The 23,386-nt window shown below is 38.6% G+C and overlaps 1 protein-coding gene across 3 annotated transcripts in view; it reads left to right on the top strand.

The window, feature by feature from the left end:
- The window catches only part of NOL4 (nucleolar protein 4), a 369,495-nt gene that overhangs the window by 93,815 nt on the left and 252,294 nt on the right, over positions 1-23,386 (top strand). For all 3 annotated transcript variants that reach the window (XM_062200260.1, XM_062200258.1, XM_062200259.1), the window contains 2 exons: positions 13,747-13,858; positions 14,753-14,865. In XM_062200260.1, coding sequence (XP_062056244.1) covers positions 13,747-13,858; positions 14,753-14,865 — 225 coding nt within the window. The remainder of the gene's footprint in view (positions 1-13,746; positions 13,859-14,752; positions 14,866-23,386) is intronic.

Here is a 23,386-nt window from a genome sequence, read left to right as displayed (position 1 = left end):
AAATTTCAGCCTTAGTTACTTTCAAGCAGTGTTGAACTATTTTTTCATATGGATGATTTATGAAAACATGTTAGCAAACCCAAATAGCTTTTCCATAGAATATAAGGTTCTAAGTGTACTAGAGTTTACATTTAGACATATTTATCTCATTTGCTTTACCCAGTTTACATTTAACAATTACACTTAAATGGCTGAAGATGCTGATATTATACTTCCATTTATATTTAGATAACAATTGTATTTATATGGAATTCTACTCCTTTTAGCTATAAATCAATGACATTAAATCCGAGATCCTTATTGCTATCAGAAACCTGTTAAACCAAGTTGTAAAACAAGTTTGGCAAGTTATCATTCACTATTATGTTAGATTTGATGGGAGAAGGTATTCATCAGAGCAGATGGGCACCCCTTTGGTTGGAGAGAGATTTTTAAAGAAGAGAATCTGGTAGGTGATAAAATAAGGGGCAATTATGGAAAATGAGATATGTCTGAAAATATTAACTCAGGCAGAATGTTGGCTTGAAGGGCCAGTAGTCCTGATCATTATTTCACATAGGTTGGGAGAGATATCTCTCAGGGTAATATGAACCTTGCTGGGTGTAGGCTTTATGTGTGCAGAATTTCTGAAATTTCTCTCAGGGCTCTATGGCCCTCTTTGTGCAGGGTAGGAGAGATGCCAAGGTGGCTAGGATTAAAGAGAGAGTGGCAGAATGGAAGAGGAAGGTTTAAGAAGAGAGAGGCAGTTTTGATGATTAACTCAGAGCTAGCAAATGAAATATCTAGGAAATACCCCCTAATGTGACCAGGAAATCAAGTCTGTAGGAATTGAGGAGACTGGTGAGATACAGAAAGCCTTTAGAGGAGCAGAGAGAGATGGAGATCTTGTTGGGATCTGGTGTAAAGTAAAAACTCATTGAGGCACGAATCCTGGAGCCCACGGCCTCCCTCTGGGCTGCGCCCAGTCTCACCAACAAATTAATCTCTGAGGAAGGAAGAACAGAATGCAGTTTTCAGCCAACACCCTACCAAGCTGAAAACTCATCAGAAGACTTGATTATCCTGTCTGGATTCCTCAAGATAAAACAAAGAACCACCAGAAGGATGGGATAAGTGACTTGCTTACAGTAAACTGTGAGCTCAGAAGGGTGGAATCACCATTCCTTTGCTATTCTTATGGTAAAATTGGGACAGGAGGAGGAGGAGGAGGGGAGAAGACTAGTTGGAGGACAGGGCCAATGGCTGGAGGTTGCACACCAGCTTAGCACCATACTGATAGAGTATGTCTCTTCCCAGGAGAGGAGTAGGACTGTGAGGTATCACGAGAAAAGAGTGGGAAGGGCATTGTATTAATTATTCAGAGCAGGTTGGGAGTCTGTAGGGGTTTCTAAGGTCTTCCCTCTACCCCGAGTATGGAAGTTGAGGCAGCAGAGGTGGACCCCCAATACTTAGTAAGGACTGAGAAGGTTGCCTCTGTGTCTATTAGAAATGAAATTGGCCTAACTGCTACCATCACAGTTATTCTGATTCCCACAGAGTGGTGGCCGTAGTCCAGTTGCAGGAGTCCAGGCTCCTTCAGTCCTCAGGATCCATCCCTAGAAGATCAATTTGGGGCATAGGTGGGGTGAATGGCCTACTTTCTCAATGGACAAGAAGACCGTCCATTGACCAATGGCCCCTTTGGTGACATTTAGGACAAGGACCCAGTGGCCTGTCTCTGAGTGTGGAGATTAAATATAGAAAAGTATCAGAGGAGAAAGAAGGGAAAGAAAAAGTGAACAATGACATGAACTGAGAATAGCACATTGGAATAATGACAATAGTACTAGTCAGAATAGTAGCCAAGCCAGCGATACTGCAGGACTGATGGAAATCCTCCACTGGGCAGAGGGTGAGGGGTGGTGGAGAAGGGAATGGGCAGTCGTGAATTTGAGGTTGGTGGGCTTCTCAAGCAGCATCCTGATTTTGGTACTGCAGACATGGGAATTCAGTTGGTTTTATTTTTTTAGGATTTATTTATTTATTTGTTTGTTTGAAAGGTAAAGTTAGAGAGTAAAGGAGACAGAGAGAGAGAGAGAGAGAGAGAGAGAGGGAGAGGGAGAGAGAGAAAGAGAGAGAGAGAGAGAGAGAGAAACTTCCACTGGTTCACTCCCCAATCACTACAATGACCAGGGCTGGACCAGGCCAGATCCAGGAGGCAGGAGCTTCATTAGGGTCTGCCACGTGGGTGCAGGGGCCCTGGGACTTGGGCCATCTTCAGCTGCTTTCCCAGGTGCATTAGCAGAAAGCTGGATTGGAAATGGAGTAGTCAGGACTTAAACTGGTGCCCATATGGAATGCCAGCACTGCAGGTTGCCACTTTATGCACTACACAGTGCTGGCCTCTCAGTTAGTATTTAACAGGTACTTAGAGATAATGTAGATGCAGCACAAATTCTAAAAGAATGGTAGGGTTCTGAAGCAAAAAATGTCAAAGGCCATAGTGAATACAAATGTTATTGTCAGGCCAATGTATTTGGCTTTGTGACTGTTCTTGCTGTGAATGCCTTTTTTACCAAAGAGTTCTATGCTTCTTATTTATTTATTTATTTTTTAAATTTTATTTAATGAATATAAATTTCCAGTGTACAGCTTATGGATTACAATGGCTTCCCCCTCCCATAACTTCCCTCCCACCCGCAACCCTCCCCTCTCTCGCTCCCTCTCCCTTTCCATTTGCATCACGATTCATTTTCAATTCTCTTTATATACAGAAGATCAATTTAGTATAAAGATTTCAACAGTTTGCACCCACATAGAAACACAAAGTGAAACATACTGTTTCTGTACTAGTTATAGCATTAAATCACAATGTACAGCACATTAAGGACAGAGATCCCACATGAGGAGCAAGTGCACAGTGGCTCCTGTTGTTGACCCAACAAATTGACACTCTAGTTTATGGCGCCAGTAACCACCCTAGGCTGTCGTCATGAGTTGCCAAGGCTATGGAAGCCTTCCAAATTTGCCGACTCTGATCATATTTAGAGAAGGTCATAAAAGACAGGGTGAGGATAGTAACCAATGATCCTAAGAGTGGCATTTACCACGTTTGAACAATTATACAGCATTAAGTGGGGAGAGGACCATCAGTACACACAGGTTTGGAGTAGAGCCATTGGTGGTAGAGTAGAGGTTATGATTACAAAGGAATGAGGCCCAAGTGCGCTAGACAGGGTCTAGAACAAAGGACAGAGTCATTATTAGAGGAGTTAAGAAAGGTGCTGTCTAAGCTACAATGAAGTTTTCTGATTGAGAGGCAAATAGAACCTGATAGAAGGGGCTTGATAATAATCTGGTGGGCTTTAGGCCTTGTAAGTTAAGAGGCCCAGACCTATCTATCTCTTCACATGGGGTATATCCTAAGGGAGGTGTGAACCTCCTAGGGGAAGGCACTCTGTTGACTTTCATTACTTGGCTGGGCTGGGAGGAGAGCTGGCCAGGTAAAGGCAGGTGGCATCTCTAACAAGAAATTTACAGTTCTGCCTGCAATGTTGCTAACCCCACTTGGCCATCCCCTCAGCTGCAGTGGTCACTTTGGAAGTTGGGCTGAGTGAAGGGCTTTTCAGCTTAGAGCCAATAAGATCTGTGGCTCTGACCTGGGCATCCTTCGACTCCAGGGCAGGTCCATTTCCAGTGATCCAACTCTTGGCAGAGCTGCCAGGGCTCTTCACAAGCTGACTTCTGCTGAAGCCCAGGCTTACCACATTGAAAGCCACTGCAGTGGACTGGCCTGTTGGGTCTCCTTGAGGGCAGATCACTGTACAGATCAGCCATTAATAGGCCTGCCACCCATTGCTTCTGATGCCTAGCTTTCTTTTCCTCCTGGTTTGTGTTAAAGCAGACCAGAGGATGCAAGTCAAGGGAGTGCCCAAGTCCCATCTCTAATCTTCGGTGGCCTGAACTACAAGTCTATAGTCACAGGCATGTTCTGTAGTAGTTTTTCTAAGGTAGGCAATGCCCATGAGGAAAATTATATTCTCACTTAAAAACTTTCTTTCCCTTTGGTCTGAAAGGGAGGTTTTTTCTACTTACTGTATACTTCGCTGATGGCGAAGTGAATCTAGCTATGAGATTATTATTTAAGTTCTTATTTTGGCTATGCTATTACAGAAAAAATGTTAGCCATCTCTTTTATAAGGTCTAAAGATTAAATTGTGCATCCTACAGATTCCTTCATAATAGAATTAGTTTCCTACCTTGAAGAGAATAGAGAAATGAAAGAACAAGTTGGGCTTAGAATAAAGAAATGAGGGAGCAAGTCCTAGATCGCTTGCTGACAATAGCAATATTACATGAATACTTAGCAAACTGTTTCAACCATTAGCTAACAACTTAAGAAAACATTTACCAGAAGGTCCAATGCCTTCTATAAATTTTAAGAATCATGTATTTGAAAACACCTCTTAAATATCTAACATGGTGTAGTTTGTTTAACCAGTAAACTTAAGCACAACCATCTAAAATGTTTTTACTTTCTTTCTACCTACTGTTCTTGCTGTGAATGCCTTTTTTACCAAAGAGTTCTATGCTTCTTATTTATTTATTTTTAAAGGATTAAAAAAAATATTTATTTGAGAGGTAGAGTTATAGACAGAGAGAGAGAGGGATGGAGAAACAGAAAGATCTTCCATCTGCTGGCTCACTCCCTGAATGGCTGCAATGGCCAGAGCTGGGCTGATCCAAACCCAGGAGCCATGAGTTTCTTCAGGGTCTTCCATGTGGGTGCAGGGGCCCAAGCACTTGGGCTATCCTCTGCTGCTTTCCCAGGCCACAGCAGAGAGCTGGATTGGAAGAGGAGCAGCTGGGACTTGAACTGGCACCCATGTGGGATGCCGGTGCCACAGGGGCAAGCTTAGCTTGCTACACCACAGTGCCATCCCCAAGTTCTATGCTAGAGTCACTTTAAAAATAATCAAAGGAATACTATTAGATGATTCCAATCATTTGATATACCCAGATAATTACTTCTATAGAACCAAATCTAACAGTGACCAGAGAAAGCCTTCAAAAGATATTTGTTAAATAAATGTTGGTCGGTTCCACGGCTCACTAAGCTAATCCTCCACCTTGCGGCGCCTGCACACCGGGTTCTAGTCCCGGTCGGGGCACCGGATTCTGTCCCGGTTGCCCCTTTTCCAGGCCAGCTCTCTGCTGTGGGCTGGGAGTGCAGTGGAGGATGGCCCAAGTGCTTGGGCCCTGCACCCCATGGGAGACCAGGATAAGCACCTGGCTCCTGCCATCAGGTCAGCGCGGTGCGCTGGCCTCAGCGCGGTGCGCTGGCTGCAGCGTGCCAGCCACGGCGGCCATTGGAGGGTGAACCAACGGCAAAGGAAGACCTTTCTCTCTGTCTCTCTCTCACTGTCCACTCTGCCTGTCATAAATAAATAAATAAATAAATGTTTAATTGAAAGATGCATACAAATTAATTATTTCCTCTGTAGAAGTACAGGGATGTGCAGTGCTCACAGTTCCTCATGCACAAAATTGTTAAAATGTTAACTTATATAAATTTAACAGCAAACAGTAAACCAGATAGAAAATACCAAAGCCATGGCTATGTGCCAGTTATTATATTAAATTCCACTTTGGGCCAGATGTGACAGTGTTTGAAAGCTGTTTCATTTTATTTTATTTTAATTTTTTGAAGTTCTAAGTCTCTTCCTTGGAATGTGTATAGAAATCATAAGAAATAAAACAGGTGAAGACAGAAAGACCCTTGCAAACTGGAGATGTTGCCCAGAGCCTAGGTTTTTCTTCTGCAATTAAGTGTTTCTCTGAACTACGGTGTGCTATGTCTTCATGAATCAGGACATATGGGATGTTTAATAACATTTAGTGGCTCTGTTCAATGCTATTTTAAATTTATTAATTTTGTAAAATAATTTTTCTATAGCTGTGTTATCCAGTTACATATACAGAGGGTGGTTTGTGATCAAACTTTTCTCAAATATAATGAGATAAACAAATTTCACTAGGTTATTTCTAATACATTCTTTATCCATAATCCCAAGGGTGTTCAGAAGACAAAATGTTAGAAGTTTGGCCTGAAAGGCAAATTCTTTCATGAGTGTTCTGTGTAATATTTTGCAAAAGCTATGGATTCCATATTTTTATTCCACTAAAATGAAGTTATTATCACTGTCCTCTAAAAACAAAAGGTAGAGAAGGTGATTGTACCAGTTTTCTCACCCTAATGCTTAGTATCTGAAAAGGATGCAACATACTAAAGCATCAAGTTGTTTTTATTTTTTCAAATTACTGATGTGTAGTCATATTAATCCTGTTTTGACACTAGTGTGTTTAAGTTAAAATGGTATGAATTAAGGGCCAGCGTTGTGGCACAGCAGGTTAAACTACTACCTTCATTTTACATTGCCACCTGTTTGTGCCCTGGCTGCTCCACTTCTGACCCACTCCCTGTTGGAAAGCCCTGGAGGATAGCCCACATACTTGGGCTCCTGCACCCACATGGTAGACCCAGGTGAAGCTCCTGACTCGGGGCGTTGGCATGGCCTGGCACTGGTAATTGTGACCATTTGGGGAGTGAATCAACAGATAGAAGAAGATCTCTTGCTCTCTCTGTCTCTCCCTTTTTTTTTTTTTTTGTAACTGCCTTTCAAGTAAATACATAAATCTAAAAAAATGGTATTATCTGGGTTGATGAATATTTTGATTAGCTTGTTTTTGTTTTATAAAGTGATTGTTAAGCTCAAGATTCACCAGTTTCATGGGAGTGTCTTGATTTTAGTTTTTGCATCCATTTCGAATCTTAAGCCAAAATTGGCTTTTGTGCTGGTGAATTCCTTTCAGCAGTCTGAAGTCTTATTCCTTTAGAAACAAGCAGTTGTTTACATTCCTCCCATACAATCCATTAAAACAGAAGTCCTGTGCATTTAGTTCCTGGCTGGTTAATACTACAGCATTGGCACAAAGTCAACATTTTATTCATCAGTCTGCCAGAACAAAACAGATGGCCTGTTAATTTCTTCCAGGTGGAGCTCTGTATTGTCACTGTATGGTCTGACAGTGTTTCTTGTGGAACTTTGTAACCTGAGACAAGGTACAGAGTGCTTGGTACCCCTTGTATCAGAAGGGTCACCTCAAACTGGTGAGAGCATTTTATACTAATAAAGAACCTCACAACAGGGAGCAATATAAACATTTTAGAATAATTGACCTATGCTGTGAGGTTAACATCCCAGCTCTTTATGGATCAATGTCTCTCTTTATCTTTTTAAAATACTGATAACCAGAAGTGGCTAAAAAAACATAGTAGTTAAAGGAATAGCTTGGAAAACACATTAGCACAGGTGAATCCTGCCTCTTGTACTTGATTGACAAGATCCAAAACCTCTCTGAACCTTGGTTTTCTCATCTGTTAAACAGAGTAGTGATTAAAGTCTATTCATGGGACTACTGTGAGGAATAAATTAAAAAAAAATAAATTATAAAATCCATGTAAATTTCTTAGGTAGCACAATCCAATTATTATGCCCTCAGTGGGACACTTCACTACACATAGGTTATTTAGGAAGCATTTTCTTCTGTTGTAACAGCCAAAGCAAATAATTATTGGCATGTAGTTCAGAAGAATCTTGACTTCTAAAATTGTCTATTCTCTCATTTCAGGAACCAGAGAATTCCGAGTTTCTAATCACACTGAATGTAGTTAGAAACCTGCTGTTGAAAGCACTCAGAAATGAGGCACAGTTGCACTCAGAGAGGAAGGATGTTGGTCCTGGGGAAGGACAGGATAGGACAAGTTTTTTTGCTTTTAATTTTTTCTCTAAGTGTTTCTCTGAACTTGCACTACTTTATGGCTTGAGTTAAGGAGATAAATATATATCATGCAATTTTGAGACTCGCAGCCTGGAAAAAATAACAAAACTTCTAATTGTTACTGAATTGTTTTGATCACTTTAGTTTTATTTGTTTGTTTTATGAAGTTCAGTCTTTGTAACATTATGTCCCGCTAGGTATTTTGATCCAAGTTGCAAGGTGTCCAGCACGTAACAAATCTTCCCAGGCAGACGAATCAATTAATTCACAGGCTTTTATTGGGACTCCGATCCGCTCTGGGCAAGGTTCCGCAGTTGCAACAGAGAGGGGTGGGAAGTCGAAAGTCAAAGGTTGGGAGGTCTCCTTTTATAGATACAGGGCGTGGGGGTTAAAGGTTGAGGCAGGTCTGATCCTCATTGGTTGACCTTTAGGCACCTGTGGGGACCTTGACAAGGACTTTTCTTCCCGGAAAGTACAGGTAGGGACTCTCCATTCCCGGAAGTATAGGCCTGCCCTCCTTGTGGCTCCCAAAGCTACCACAAGTGGGATCAAAAAATTTGCTAATTTGTTTTTGAGGATAAATTTCTGATGTTACAAAGTAAATGTAAGAAAACTTTTGGAATTATATGTTACCAAATTTACAAGATGTGTTTTGCAGATGAGTTGTCCTGTGGTTGATTGTTTAAATTCCAGCTCTCTTGGGTAACCAGTATTTGATCTTAACTGCACTGTGTTGGGGGGAAATTGAGTGGCACTTGGGAACTGCCATCACTTGGCTTTATAGTCACAGGGTTTATAAAGGTAGTGCTGCCTACTTCTTGGAAAGGGCAGAATATTGGTAAGGTGAAATGTTCATATCCTCCCTTCTGTTACAGTGTTTGTTAGTGAAGTCTTTGTAAATATATTCCCAATAGTTTGCATTTTAAAAAAAAAATACTTATTTTTATCTACTTTAAAAGTAGAGCAACAGCAGTAGCAGAGAGAGAGAGAGAGGATCTTCCATTTGCTAGTTCACTATCCAAATGCTCACAACACCTGGTGCTGGGCCAGAATGAAGCCAGCAGCCGGGAACACTATCTGGGCCTCCAGCATGGTGGCAGGGACTCAATTACTGGGTTCTTATTGGCTGTCTCCTAGGATGCATTAGCAGGAAACTAGATCAGAAGCAAAGTAGCTGGGACTCAAATTGGCACTGCAATATGGCATGTGGATGTCCCAAGCCACGCTTTAATCTGCAGTACCACACACCCACCCCAGTTTGCTTCAAACACACACACACACACACATACACACAAAGATGGAAAATCAGGACCAATGCCTTTTATAGAATTTGATCATTGACTTTTCTTCAGGTTGATGGATTTATCATTGAATTACTAATATTGTGCTGTCTTTACTTTAGAGAAACTGATTTCATTATTCACTCCATCAAAAGACATTGCAGTTCAATTGTTTTTATGTAGATGTATGACAATTTTTGGATATCAGAGGTCATCTTTAGTTTTAATTTGTGATAGCAATTAATTGTACTCTGTTCCTGACAAATTCTAGTCATCCTGGGTTTATAATGTAGCATTTCCACTGAAAATGTCATGTTGCCAAATATATAGATGAATTAAGGGTTTTAGAAGAGTTGAGTAATCATTGACAAGTAAAGACTTCATATACTATTATCATGTTATTAATTGTTTTCTGCTTTGTGGTTCCCTCCTTCCTGTCTTATAGCCTTTCTTTCACATTTGATGACTTTATAGAGTCCTATGTTTTGATTTCTTGACCTTTATATTTTGCATATTTACTATAGGTTATTTTCTTTTCACCATGGACAAAAATCTTATAGTAATAATAAGTTATTTAAGAAGATAGCTTTGACTATATATAAAAAGCTGGAATCTGGGATGCAGGGGAGAGCCTGTCACTGGAATCCAGTGTGAAATTGAAGCTGAGTGTTCACTTTATCTTCCTGCTGCCTTATGGAAGGTGTTTCTCATCTTTCTCCAAGCTGTGCTATGTGGGTTTGAGGGAAATTTGAGCTGGGCAATGTGAAACTGTCCTTTCTTCCTTTTTGACTGAGCCATTTCTTGTGTCTGTGTTCCATCTGGGTGCCATAATCTCTTTAGCTCTTGTGAAGGTATCAAGGTACAGACATGGTTGTTCAAGTTGATGTTTCTGTGACGGGTTGAGCACTAGAACCTCTAATTCCATTATCAGTGTGAAATCACTGCTGAAAATCCCAGGACTCTTAATTTCAAACAGGTCTGGGGGACATATTCTGGATAAGGAGAAAGAAATTTTTTTCTCTTCATCTCCATGGCAGGATAAATATTTTTCCTGAAAATTAAATATCATTTCAGATATGAACCTTCATGGAGGATTTTTCTTCTCTGTGCCTAAGAATCAGTAAATGGGGAAGGAAAGATTTGAGGGGAATGTGGTGGGTTGACAGGTCTCCCCATACAATGGGTTCTGAACACCAAAAATGTGTCCCCAAATATTGTTATCTTCTTATACAACAGAGACATGCCAAATGTCAGAGCCACACTAGAGAGAATAATATGCTTAAATACTTGCTTAAACATCTTTTCTAAGGTACAAAGTGGGAATTTTTTTAAAAAAGATTTGTTTATTTTATTTGAAAGGCAAATTTACAGAGAGAAAAGGAGATACACAGGGAGAGATCTTCCATCCTCTGGTTCACTCCCCAAATGGCCTCAGTGACAGGAGCTGGCTGTTCTAGAGTCAGGAACTTCCTTCATGTGGCTGCAAGGGTACAAGGCCTTGGGCCATCTTCAGCTGCCTTCCCAGGTGCAATAGCAGGTAGCTGGATTGTATGTAAGTGGAGCAGCTGGGACTCGAACCCTTTGAGCCACAATACCAGCCCCACACAAACGTATTTGTGACCATCACATGTAGTTGTTTTTAAGAATGTTAACTATGAAAGTAATGTTATATGATCAGTAATGATTCCAAGAAAAATTTATTTGAGTCGTGTAGTCTTAAGAAGCGTCATAAGGCCGGTGCCGTGGCTCAATAGGCTAATCCTCCGCCTTGCGGCGCCGGCACACCGGGTTCTAGTCCTGGTCAGGGTGCCGGATTCTGTCCCAGTTGCCCCTCTTCCAGGCCAGCTCTCTGCTGTGGCCCGGGAGTGCAGTGGAGGATGGCCCAAGTGCTGGGGCCCTGCACCCCATGGGAGACCAGGAGAAGCACCTGGCTCCTAGCTTCAGATCAGTGCAGTGCACCATTGGAGGGTGAACCAATGGCAAAAAGGAAGACCTTTCTCTCTGTCTCTATCTCTCACTGTCCACTCTGCCTGTCAAAAAAATAAGAAAATTAAAAAAAAAAAAGAAGTGTCATAGAATTGAAGCAAGGCAATGATAAATACATCCAGAAGATATTTCTGCACAAGAAATACAATAACTTTTGGAAAGGAGTAGATTCCTCAGAGCATCAAGGCCTTGGTAACAAATGGAGTCTCTAACTCCATCACTCATCTTTCTAGATTTTCGCGGAGGTTTCTCTCATATAAATAGAGAAAGTTTGAATAGAAGTCCTTTATGAAAATCAATGCAACATTCTCCTTAAAACATGTTTGTTAGCAAATATGCTGGTCAACTGCATTAGTTCCAATGGACTATAACTCCATGTATGTTAAAGTGTAAAATATCAGGACTGAGCATGTACCATAGTCTTTTTTAAACTTTTGAACTATAGTAAGAGAGATTTCAGCGACTCAGAAAAAAAAAAAAAAAACAACTAATCTTCAAGAAAACATGTAAATAAATCAGATGAAAGTATTAATTCACTCTGTAAAAGTAGGAAAACAAGAATCAAATTCATGTGTGCATTTGAGGATAGTTCAAAAAGTTTGAAGAGAAGTGAATAATTGGTATAGCAGTTAACATACTGTGTGGAGTGCTTGCCTTCCATATCTGAGTACCTGAGTTTGAGTTCTGGCTCCACTCCTAACTCCAACTTCCTGCAGTTCCCCACCTTGGAGGGGCTGCAAGATTGGCTTTAGTAGCTCCCTGTCACCCAAGTTGGAAACCTGGATTGAGTTTCAGACTCCTGGATTCAGCCTGAGCCAGCCCTCGCTATCACAGGCATTTTGGGAATGAAATGGCAAATGGGAGACCTCTTTGTTTGTCTGTCTTTCAAATTAATAAAATAAATAAATACATTTTTTAAAGTTTCTATAAGTATAGAATCAAAAGATAAATTTATTTTGGTACAAAAATTTTAGAAATCCATATCTCAAGGGACTTTAAAAAGATCATGGGAAATGTGTTTGAGAAAAAAATTATTTACGGATTCAAATTTTTTTTTTTTTGTACCAAAATAAACTTAGGCTTTAATTCTGGTTTTCATGAACTTTCGAAGTACTCTGATGTATGTTTGTATTGAAAGGGAGAGAAGAGTGAGACAATAAAGGAGAATTTAAATTACATGTATATTTATATATACTTTTTCAGTAACTAATATTTAGCATTTCAACAAAATACATTCAGATCATTGCTTTTTTTCCCCATAATACCAGCCTCATTTGAAGTAGTACTTTTTAAAAATATGTACCTCTTAATTTATAAATTATGTTTAAACATTAAAGTTTCATATTTCTGATCCTAGTAGCACTGACTTCTGATTACCTGCGTGTACATCGTCTACAGCGAATTCTAAAGGTAGCATTGCTCCTCCTCTTGGGTGTCCTTACCGCTTATTTTCCGTGAAAGTCAGTGGTGTTCTCTACGTGGTGCAAACAGGTTTTAAAATTGAATTCAGAGGAAAATGAGGTTTACTTGTGTTAGATCTTTGTATATGGGGTTTCCTTAATGCTGGATAAGCAAAAGTTGATCCCATCACCACTAAGGGAATTAGCACATAATTACACTCAAATATACATTTGGTGCATACTTTTCTTCCTTTCTACTAACTTAATCAGTGTTCATAACAGCTGTGCATGCATCTGAAAAGTCATCTTTGGCATTTAGGTCTAATTTACAGCTCATTTATTGCTCCACTTATCTCAAGTTTGTCCCAAGATTAGTGCTGTGGCGGGAAACAATAACCCTGTTTCAGATTTCTTCATACAACTGTCTCAGTCAATGACAGTGTTTATTTAAAGATACTTAACAATTTAACGCTTTCACTTCAGGAATCATTGAGATTGATGCGAGGAATTTCTTGGGGTTAGGAAAATCAGTTTTGAGAAAATCATTGTCATGGAGTACTGATTTCTAACATGATTTTAGATCATGATTCTGAAAATTAAGTTCTATCTAGGGTGCAGGAAAAGTCTACCCTAACTGTGACCATTGATGTGAGCTATTATGCATGTTAAATTATGAAAAACCTACATGAAATAAATAGATGGCCTAAGTGCATTTCCAGATGTGTCATTTTCTGTGGAAGGGATGATTAACTGCAGTAAATATATACATGAGTTTGTTTGAATTGTCTTTCATTCTTATTTGAAATTTTCATAAAATAATAATAAAGGAAAACTCCTTATGGAAAATCTAAAGTTAATTGTTTCTAGTTAGGGCTAAATTTTGAAATTGGATAAAAGTTTGATCATGCTAGCAGTGTGTTTTAAAACAATGTTGGCAATTTTTAATAAAGAGGAAAATTCACTAGATTATCTGTACACTGTGATTATTTTCTGAAAAGAAATGCAGAACTATAAACAGATACACATCCAGATGTGGTTGATTTTTTTCTCCACATGGCATTATTGGTTATGATGAAGAGACATCTAATCAAGTTGGATAGATATTTCTTGAAATGATGCATGGTATGCAGTGCATGCTTTCATTGTGCTTCCTGCCATTATGGAGTAATGCGTCTTATTTGGAAATACAATGATTGTTTCTGTTAAATCATGCTCAGTCAGCTTATATAATAATGCCTATATTTTGTGAATCATTTCAGATTTCAGAGAGCTATGCCTTCCTACCAAGAGAAGCGGTGACACGGTTTCTAATGAGCTGCTCAGAGTGCCAGAAAAGAATGCATTTAAACCCAGATGGAACAGATCATAAAGGTAGCCACAGTGTCAAATAGTGAGATTTAAAGTAATTTTATTCATAATAGAAATTTATATCTCACATTTTTATAAAAATGTGATAGACTGAAACAGTTCAAGAAGTCAGATCATCTCATTTGTTCAAGTAGGAGGCAGTGAATTTTGAATATTTACTTAGAAAGTAATTCAGTGCCCATTCCTAGAAGAAATACTGTTTCCACTGTGGCAAATAACTTTTTTTTGCATAATAGTGTTTAATTTCCATTAATTGTATTATTTCATGGTATTTTAGATAGATTTAGTAAATTGATTTGTATATGTCCTTTTAAATCTGCCAATTCATAATTTTTAATAATCATGACTAATGCTAAGATCCATTCAATGAAATTTTTACATAAAAATTGTGATATGACTTTGGCTTTCATTAAAAATTATCTAGATTTTTTTTCATAAACATGTTCTTTCTCAAATTAACCTCAGAGATGCATTTTTTATACTTCATAGCTATGTGTTGGAAAATGAATTACCTGGTAAAAAAAGTTTAAAAATAGAGAAAATTTCCTTTGGCACTCACAAAGTACACATAGAATATAATTTACACAACAATGGAAAATACAAATAATTGTACTTATTTGGCATATTAGCTTTATTTTGTTATTACTGAAGATATTTACAAAGAGCTCTTCTGTAGTTGGAAATAACTGATTTATCCATATTGTTAATTGTATTGCTACACCTTTGTAGAACCTTTGCACTTATTATTTTTCCCCTGAAATCCATCTACACTGCTGCCAATCTTTTAAAGACTTGATCTCTAGAATCTTGTTTCCATTTGGATAAATTGAGTCATTCTGAAATTACAGGTAGAATATGGTATCACTTTCATTACCCATTAAAAATGTTTTATTCCAGATAATGGAAAGCCTCCTACTTTGGTGACCAGCATGATTGACTACAACATGCCAATTACTATGGCCTATATGAAGCACATGAAGCTGCAGCTGCTAAACTCACAGCAAGATGAGGTAAAATGAAAACATATGCATTTGTTCACAGACTGGAATGGAGTTTGATAACCATGACTATTGTGTTAAGCATGATGGTATTTGAAGGCAGCAATTTATTTTTTAATGAAAGAATTATCACCAAGATTACACAGATGGGGAAAATGGGCAGAGACTTTTAGTCCTGGGTCAGAGTCCCTGTCTCAGTAGACCTACTTTTGCATTGTGGGAGTTTGTTCATTTCTGAGAAAGATTGATTCTCCTTAGTATACTAAGGAGATTTTGCACTAATCTTGGCAAAGTCCTAGGAAGCTTCAAGGGAAAAGTTCATAGTAAAGCCTCCTTAATAAGTGAAAATTTAAGGAAATGTAGGTATTAAGGCTATTTTGTCTGGCATATGGAAAAATTGATATGATAGATTTTTCATATCTAATTATTTCCTCGCATCTTGTATATATTTTGAAGTTGTGTTCATTTACTTTTCTGCATCTTCTAGAGACAATTTGTGGCAATTCTTCTTAGTTGGAAGTGTTTTGATGTTTCAAATTATTCTGTTTGATGTGTATGAGAACATAATAATATGCTGTCATGTATTATACACTAAATATGTATATATCTATTGAGTATTCTATAGGATTCTAATTAGCTCCTTATTTTGGTTTGAGAATCTCAAAATAAGGGTTCTGAGTTATATGTGTACCGCTTATATTGTCTGCTAATACTAACTGATAGAATTAAAAAGGAGGGAACGATCCAACATGGGAAGCGGGATACACGGCAGACTCATAGAAGGGCAGATGTCCTAAACAGCACTCTGGCCTCAGAATCAGCCCTTAAGGCATTCGGATCCGGCTAAAAAGCCCATAAGAGTATTTTAGGCATGGAAAGCCAAGACACTCTGGCAAAAAAAAAACAAAAAACAAAAAAACAAAAAAACAAAACTTAATGAAAGATCTTTGCGAGTGAGATCCCAGCAGAAAGAATGGGCCATCAAAGAAGGAGGTACCTTTCTCTGAAGGGAGGAGAGAACTTCCACTTTGACTAAGACCTTGTCTAAATAAGATTGGAGTTGGCAAACTCAAAAGGCTTCCATAGCCTTGGCAACTCATGACAAGAGCCTTGGTGATTACTGACGCCATAAACAAGAGTGTTAATTGTTAAATCAACAACGGAAGTCACTGTGCACTTACTCCTCATATAGGATCTCTGTCCTTAATGTGTTGTACTATGTGAATCAATGGTATAACTAGTAATCAAACAGTACTTTACACTTTGTGTTTCTGTGTGGGTGCAAACTGTTGAAATCTTTACTTAGCATATACTAAATTGATCTTTTGTATATAAGGATAATTGAAAACGAATCTTGATGTGAATGGAATGGGAGAGGAAGTAGGAGATGGGATGGATGCAGGTGGGAGGGAGGTTATGGGGGGGGAGCCACTGTAATCCAAAAGCTGTACTTTGGAAATTTATATTTATTAAATAAAAGTTAAAAAAGAAAAGATATAACAATACTTGCTAATACTTGTTAATTGGTATATATTAAATAATAGGAATATTCATATTCTCCACATTAGGAACAGAACCTCAGCCAATAAATTCTTCCCTTTTTGAAATTTCTTCAGAGCAAAATAATTGGTTTAATGTTTTTTAACTATCACAGTTTTTGGTAAAGTATCATTAAAATCTTTTACAGTTACTTTATTGAGCTGTTATTCATAAAACTCAAATCAATTTTTTATTTGCCTTTGTATTTGAGCAAGCTTAATCTCAAATTTTATTTATAAAATTATTTGATCTTAATAGCCTTTATTAAGGTTGCACTTTGTGAGGAATACATATTAGTACAGTTACAGTATCAGATTATATATTACCAGCTGGCTACATAAAAATAAATGAACAAGTAACAATAAAATCATTGGGCTAAAGACTTTCAAGATAATTAAGAAAATATTGTCTGTCCACCCTTGAAACTGAGAAAATTATTTTCATGATTCATCATGTATTTAAAATCAATATTTCACAAACGCGTTAGAGTCAAATTATTTGTGCAAAGCTCACTGAGTACTGATGTTAATTTCAAGGCCAAAAAGTAAAAGGGTCAACTTTGTGCCAGTAATACAGCCCACATATGCTGAGTCCTTCTGCCTTTTAAAACACCGTAAATATTTTACACAAAAGAAATCCTTTGAAATTTATAACTGTATTGGAGCCGGCGCTGTGGTGCAGCAGGTTATTCCTCCGCCTGTGGTGCTGGTATCCCATATGTGTGCAGGTTCTAGTCCCAGCTACTCTGCTATGGCCTGGGAAAGCAATAGAAGATGGCCCAAGTCCTTGGGCCCCTGCTCCCATGTGGGAGACCAGGAAGAAGCACCTGGCTCCTGGCTTCAGACTGGCGCAGCTCTGAATGTTGCGGCCATTTGGCGAGTGAACCAGCAGACGGAAAACCTTTCTCTCAGTCTCCCTCTCACTCTCTGTAACTCTACCTGTCAAATAAATAAATAAAATCTTAAAAAAATAACAAAGTTTATTAAAAAATTTATAACTGGATTAGGAAGTTAGTTCTCATGTACATATTTAAGAATTTTAAATTGGATATACAGTGCCTTTAAAATATTCATGTAAATGACTACTTAGATATTTACAAAATTTTAGAAAATTTTGATTATCAAAAGACAGGTCAGAGGTAAATCATACTAAAATGAAATCCAAGTGAGATATGTCTTTGCGATAAATTGCATCTGACTTTCAATAAAGATTAATCCAATAAGTTCAACTAATGTTTATTGGGCAACTTCTATAAACCTGATACTCTGGAGATAAGCAGTAAATAAATTGACAAAAGTCCTACCTTTCTGAAGGTTATCCTTAGTTGATGGCAGAAGAAAATAAAGTCTACAGTCATATGTAGGGAAATGCTAAATCTTGAGAGAAATCACAAAAGCTAGAAATAGACATTTCTATAGAACCAAGGATCACAATTTTAAATGTTTTCATTGGGAAAGTGTCATTTGACCAGGATTAAAGTAAATGAGGTATATATTTATCAGAGGGATACAGAACAAGATTCTTGAGGCAAGCACATGTTCAGCAACTGACAGCAAAATTGTAAATATGGAGGGAGTAAAATAAACAGGAAAGACAATAGGAGAGGAGTTTAGAGAGATCATGGAAAGTTAAGTCATGTAAGGCCCCATGCTTTTAAGAACCAATGGGTTTTACTCTGAGTAATATAGGAAGCCAGTGGAGGGCTTTGGGTAGAAATGTTATGTGATTTGACATTTAATTTTACAGAATTATATAGTTTGCTCTGTTAAGAATAGACTACAGGGGTGGCTCCGGGTCATAGTAGGTTAATCCCCCACCTGCAATGCTGGCATCCCTTATGGGTGCTGGTTCGGGTCCCATATGCTCTACTTCTGATCCAGCTTCCTGCTAATGTGCCTGGGAGGGCAATGGAGGATGGCCCAAGTGTTTGGGCCGCTGCACCCACATGGGGGACCTGGAGGAAGCTCCTGGCTCCTGCTTTTGGATTAGCCCAGCTCTGACCCTTGTGGCCATTTGGAGAATGAACCAGCAGATGGAGGATATCTCTCTCTGTCTCCCTCTCTCTGTCTGTATCTCTGCCTCTCAAATAAATAAATCTTTTTTTAAAAAAAAAGGATAGACTACAGGAAAAGAAGTAGAGAGGATGCACCGTCTAGACTTATTGCAGAATCAGTAGTATCAAAGAGTTAACAAAATTATTTCCCCTTCTGCATGAAAGCTCGGCTGTTGGGTAACTTTCTAGCTTTGATAGAATTAAAATGGCAGTGGTATTGCGAGGCAGTATTGCTGATGGCAAACTTTATCAAAAGACCAGAAATCCCTCGTAATGATGTTTATATTTCCTTGAATTGGATGATTTTTGTAATTTGCCATCCCTCCTTTAGGGTTGCAGCCTGCTTTGCCAGGTCCCCAGTCTACTCAACATAATGATGTAAATTGCTACATGACCACTACAAGGGCTCCCATGGAAGAGAAACACCTGGTGCTTCTCTGCTGAAAAGCTGCTTCCTTTACATCTTTCTAGATGCATCTAATGGCATGGGTGGCCAGAGGTCTTAGGGGTATGCAGTTTAGTTGGATATATGAGCGCCTGGTGAGTGTTTCAGGTCTAGGAAACAGAATGATCATGGCTTGGATCAGAGAAGTAGTAGTTCAAATAGTAAAATGAGATAACATTATGAATATATTTTAAGATTCTTCTCATCAATTGAATATGGAACGTGGTAGATAGTCAAGAGCCAATGATGACTCCAGGATTTTTAAAATGAGTGAGGAGGTAACGTAGCTATTGATTTGTACAAAAAATGCTATGTGTAAAACAGATTTGAGGCATGAGCTCTTCATCAGAAATGCAAGTAGAATTAGGACATTTCTTACAAATTCTGGAATAGTTTTCAACTAGACTGTTGACATGTGGAATGAAGAACAAAAATGAGTGCTGTGTAAGACCAGGTTTCATTGGTATATAATAAATAAAATCATGTACCTGGAGGTATTACTATGGTAGTGCAGGTTGAGGAGCAAAGCTCAATGATCTTGACTTATGAAATCTTAATGTTATAACATCTGGGAGATGAGGAATCAACTGATGATACCAAGAAAAAGTGGCCAGTGTGTTGGTAGGAAAATCAGGAGAGTTTGTGGATTAGAAAAAAACTGAAGTGTGTTTTTCAAGGAATATATTGAAAATTTATTGTGTCAACCCAGCTCATAAGTCAGTAAAAAGTCTGAGAACTGATTTTGTACCTGAAAGTCAATGATGCTCTTGAATAGAGGAGTTTTTTGGGGCAGTGAGAATGAAAGCCAGATTTTAGAGGATGTAAGAGACAATTAGAGGAATCAAGGTCACTGGAAGAGTTTTGCCTTGAAGGGCATCCTAGAAAGGATGTAGTAGCTAGAGTTAGAATGGGAATAGAATGTTGTGATTATTTTTATAAGATCAGACAAATGACATTACAGTGACATGTTGATGGAAATCATGCAGCAGAGGGAACAATGCAGGGAAAAGAGAAGTTCATGAAGTAATGCCCTTGGCATTAGTCAAGGACAGTATTCATATACCAAATTGAAAGAGTTTACTTTAGAGTGGAGCACAAGCAGGACGGATCAAATAGTGGTAGGTGGATAGAAGTGGAAGAGTTTATAGGAGTGTTCGAGTTTGCTCCCAAATCCTCAATCGAAAAAAAAGAGGCAAAGTGATGATTTTTGAGAAGATATTAGAAGTCGTGGAAGATAAGTGGATGTGAGAAAAAGAAATCTAGACAGTGGAGAGTGAATGGAATACAAAAATGACCCTCTTTGAGTTTCATGATCTTATATTTAACATGAAATCATTTAAATAACTGCCTGTCTCCATGTTCAGCTATATAGTGGCAATGATAGAATCAGGTGAGGGAAAATTTGGAATTAATTGTGTTTAGGGCATTATTCAAAGAGGGAAAATGGTATACAAAGGTATGATTAAAACAGCATACCATGGGATTTTTGTCCATGTAAGAAAATAGATGAGGCCATCGAATAGCTAAAGCAATTTTGTACAACAAAAACAAAGCCGGAGGCATCACAATACCAGATTTCAGGACATACCACAGTTTGATTACAGTTGTAATCAAAACAGCATGGTTCTGGTACAGAAACAGATGGATAGACCAATGCAACAAAATAGAAACACCAGAAATCAATCCAAACATCTACAGCCAATTTATATTTGATCAAGGATCTAAAACCAATTCCTGGAGCAAGGACAGCCTATTCAATAAATGGTGTTGGGAAAACTGGATTTCCATGTGCAGAAGCATGAAGCAAGACCCCTACCTTACACCTTACACAAAAATCCACTCAACATGGATTAAAGACCTAAATCTACGACCTGACACCATCAATTTATTAGAGAACATTGGAGAGACCCTGCAAGATATTGGCACCAGCAAAGACTTCTTGGAAAAGACCCTGGAGGCACAGGCAGTCAAAGCCAAAATTAACAATTGGGATTGCATCAAATTGAGAAGTTTCTGTACTGTAAAAGAAACAGTCCGGAAAGTGAAGAGGCAACCAACAGAATGGGAAAAAATATTTGCAAACTATGCAACAGATAAAGGATTAATAACCAAAATCTACAAAGAGATCAAGAAACTCCACAACAACAAAACAAACAACCCACTTAAGAGATGGGCCAAGGACCTCAATAGACATTTTTCGAAAGAGGAAATCCAAATGGCCAACAGGCACATGAAAAAATGTTCAACATCACTAGCCATCAGGGAAATGCAAATCAAAACCACAATGAGGTTTCACCTCACCCCGGTGAGAATGGCTCACATTCAGAAATCTACCAACAATAGATGCTGGAGAGGATGTGGGGAAAAAGGGACACTAACTCACTGTTGGTGGGAATGCAAATTGGTAAAGCCACTATGGAAGTCAGTCTGGAGATTCCTCAGAAACCTGAATATAACCCTACCATTCAACCCAGCCATCCCACTCCTTGGAATTTACCCAAAGGAAATTAATTTGGCAAACAAAAAAGCTGTCTGCACCTTGATGTTTATTGCAGCTCAATTCACAATAGCTAAGACCTGGAACCAACCCAAATGCCCATCAACAGTAGACTGGATAAAGAAATTATGGGACATGTACTCTATAGAATACTATACAGCAGTCAAAAACAATGAAATCTGATCATTTGCAACAAAATGGAGGAATCTGGAAAACATCATGTTGAGTGAAATAAGCCAGTCCCAAAAGGACAAATATCGTATGTTCTCCCTGATCGGTGACAACTAACTGAGCACCAAAAAGGAAACCTGTTGGAGTGAAATGGACACTATGAGAAACGGTGACTTTTCAGCCCTTGCCCTGACTGTTGGTGAACAATTTAATACTTTATCCCTCTTAATTTTTTTTGTTTGTTCTACTTAATACTATTGGTTGAATTCTGTAATTAATACACAGTTATTAAATGTTGAAACTTAACTGAAAAGTGATCCCTGTTAAATATAAGAGTGGGAATAAGAGAGGGAGAAGATGTACAATTTGGGACATGCTCAAGCTGACCTGACCCAAACGGTAGAGTTAGAAACATACCAGGGGATTCCAATACAATCCCATCAAGGTGGCATGTACCAATACCATCTCACTAGTCCAGGTGATCAATTTCTGTTCACAATTGATCATAATGATATATATCATGGAGTAGAAATTTTGTTAGGATTGGAATAGTAGAGTGAGTGATCTGGAAAATTTGAGATACTGAGCAGAGGTGGGATACTTACAATCAAGATGATGGAAGATTCGTAGTTGCTGGTAATGGAATACCTAGGAACAAAACGGATGAAGGAGGGAGAACAAGATCACGGGAGAAGAATATCATGGAAATGAGAGTTCAGGATGTTTCAAGAGGTACTAAAATTACCAGGGATTGAAATGTGAGTAGTAGGGGCCAGTGCTGTGGCATAGTAGGCTAAGCCTCCACCTGTAGTGATGGCATCCCATTTGGGCTCTGGTTCATGTCCCAGCTGCTCCTTTTCCAATCTAGCTCTCTGCTTATGGCTTGGAAAAACAGTGGAAGGTGGCCTAAGTGTGCTTGGGTCTCTGCACCCACGTGGAAGACCCAGAAGAAGCTCCTGGCTCCTGGATTTTTATCAGCCTAGTCCCAGCTGTTGAGACATTTGGGGAATGAACCAACCACCAGAAGATCTTTTTCTCTCTCTCTTTCTGTAACTCTACCTCTCCAATAAATAAATAAATAAAATATTTTTAAACAATTGTGAGTAGTGGTGAAAGAAGTGAAAGTGATCCTAAACAAAATTCAGAAAAAGAGAAAACAAAATTTAGAAAAAGACTGACTTGGATTTAAGGAGTTGTTTGCACACACACACATGCACAGACAAAAGTAATACTTCTTTAAAAAATACTTGAGATAGAAAGAGGAAGAAAGAAAGAGAGAGCTCCCATCTGCTGGTTCACTCCCTAAAAGCCCACAACTACTGAGGCTGGGCCGGGGCCAATGCCAGGAGCCAGGGTTGTAATTCAGGTATACTGCGTGGCTGACAGGAACCAATTACTTGAGCAATTACCAGCTGTCTCCCAGGATCTGTATTAGCGGGAAGCTGGGATCAGGAACTGGAGCTGTTCATCAAATCCAAGTACTTCAATGTGGGATGAAGATATCTTAGCCACTAGGCTAAATGTCCACTCTGAAGATAATTCTCTTCAGTTATTTTATAAATGGTTCAATATATTAGAGAAAAAGAAATCTCATAAAGTGTTAGGAGGGACTCTTTCTAAGGCTTTATCTTATTAATCATCTTCATTTAATCCTTTCAACAGAGGATACATTTGTTTCATCTGCAGTTTACAAATGGGAAACCAAGACTGTGGGCTAGTAAAGCTTACTCTAATAATAAAAGTATTATAAAACATATCAGATATTCAAATCTAGGTTTTGCAGTCTTTAGAGCCCATGGTTTTTCTAATCTGCAGCATGTCCACTTTA

Source organism: Lepus europaeus, chromosome 9, assembly GCF_033115175.1.
Source record: "Lepus europaeus isolate LE1 chromosome 9, mLepTim1.pri, whole genome shotgun sequence".
Classification (NCBI taxonomy): Eukaryota; Metazoa; Chordata; class Mammalia; order Lagomorpha; family Leporidae; genus Lepus; species Lepus europaeus.
The sequence above is the reverse complement of the archived record's forward strand: the minus strand, read 5'-3'. Positions and strand labels throughout refer to the sequence as shown.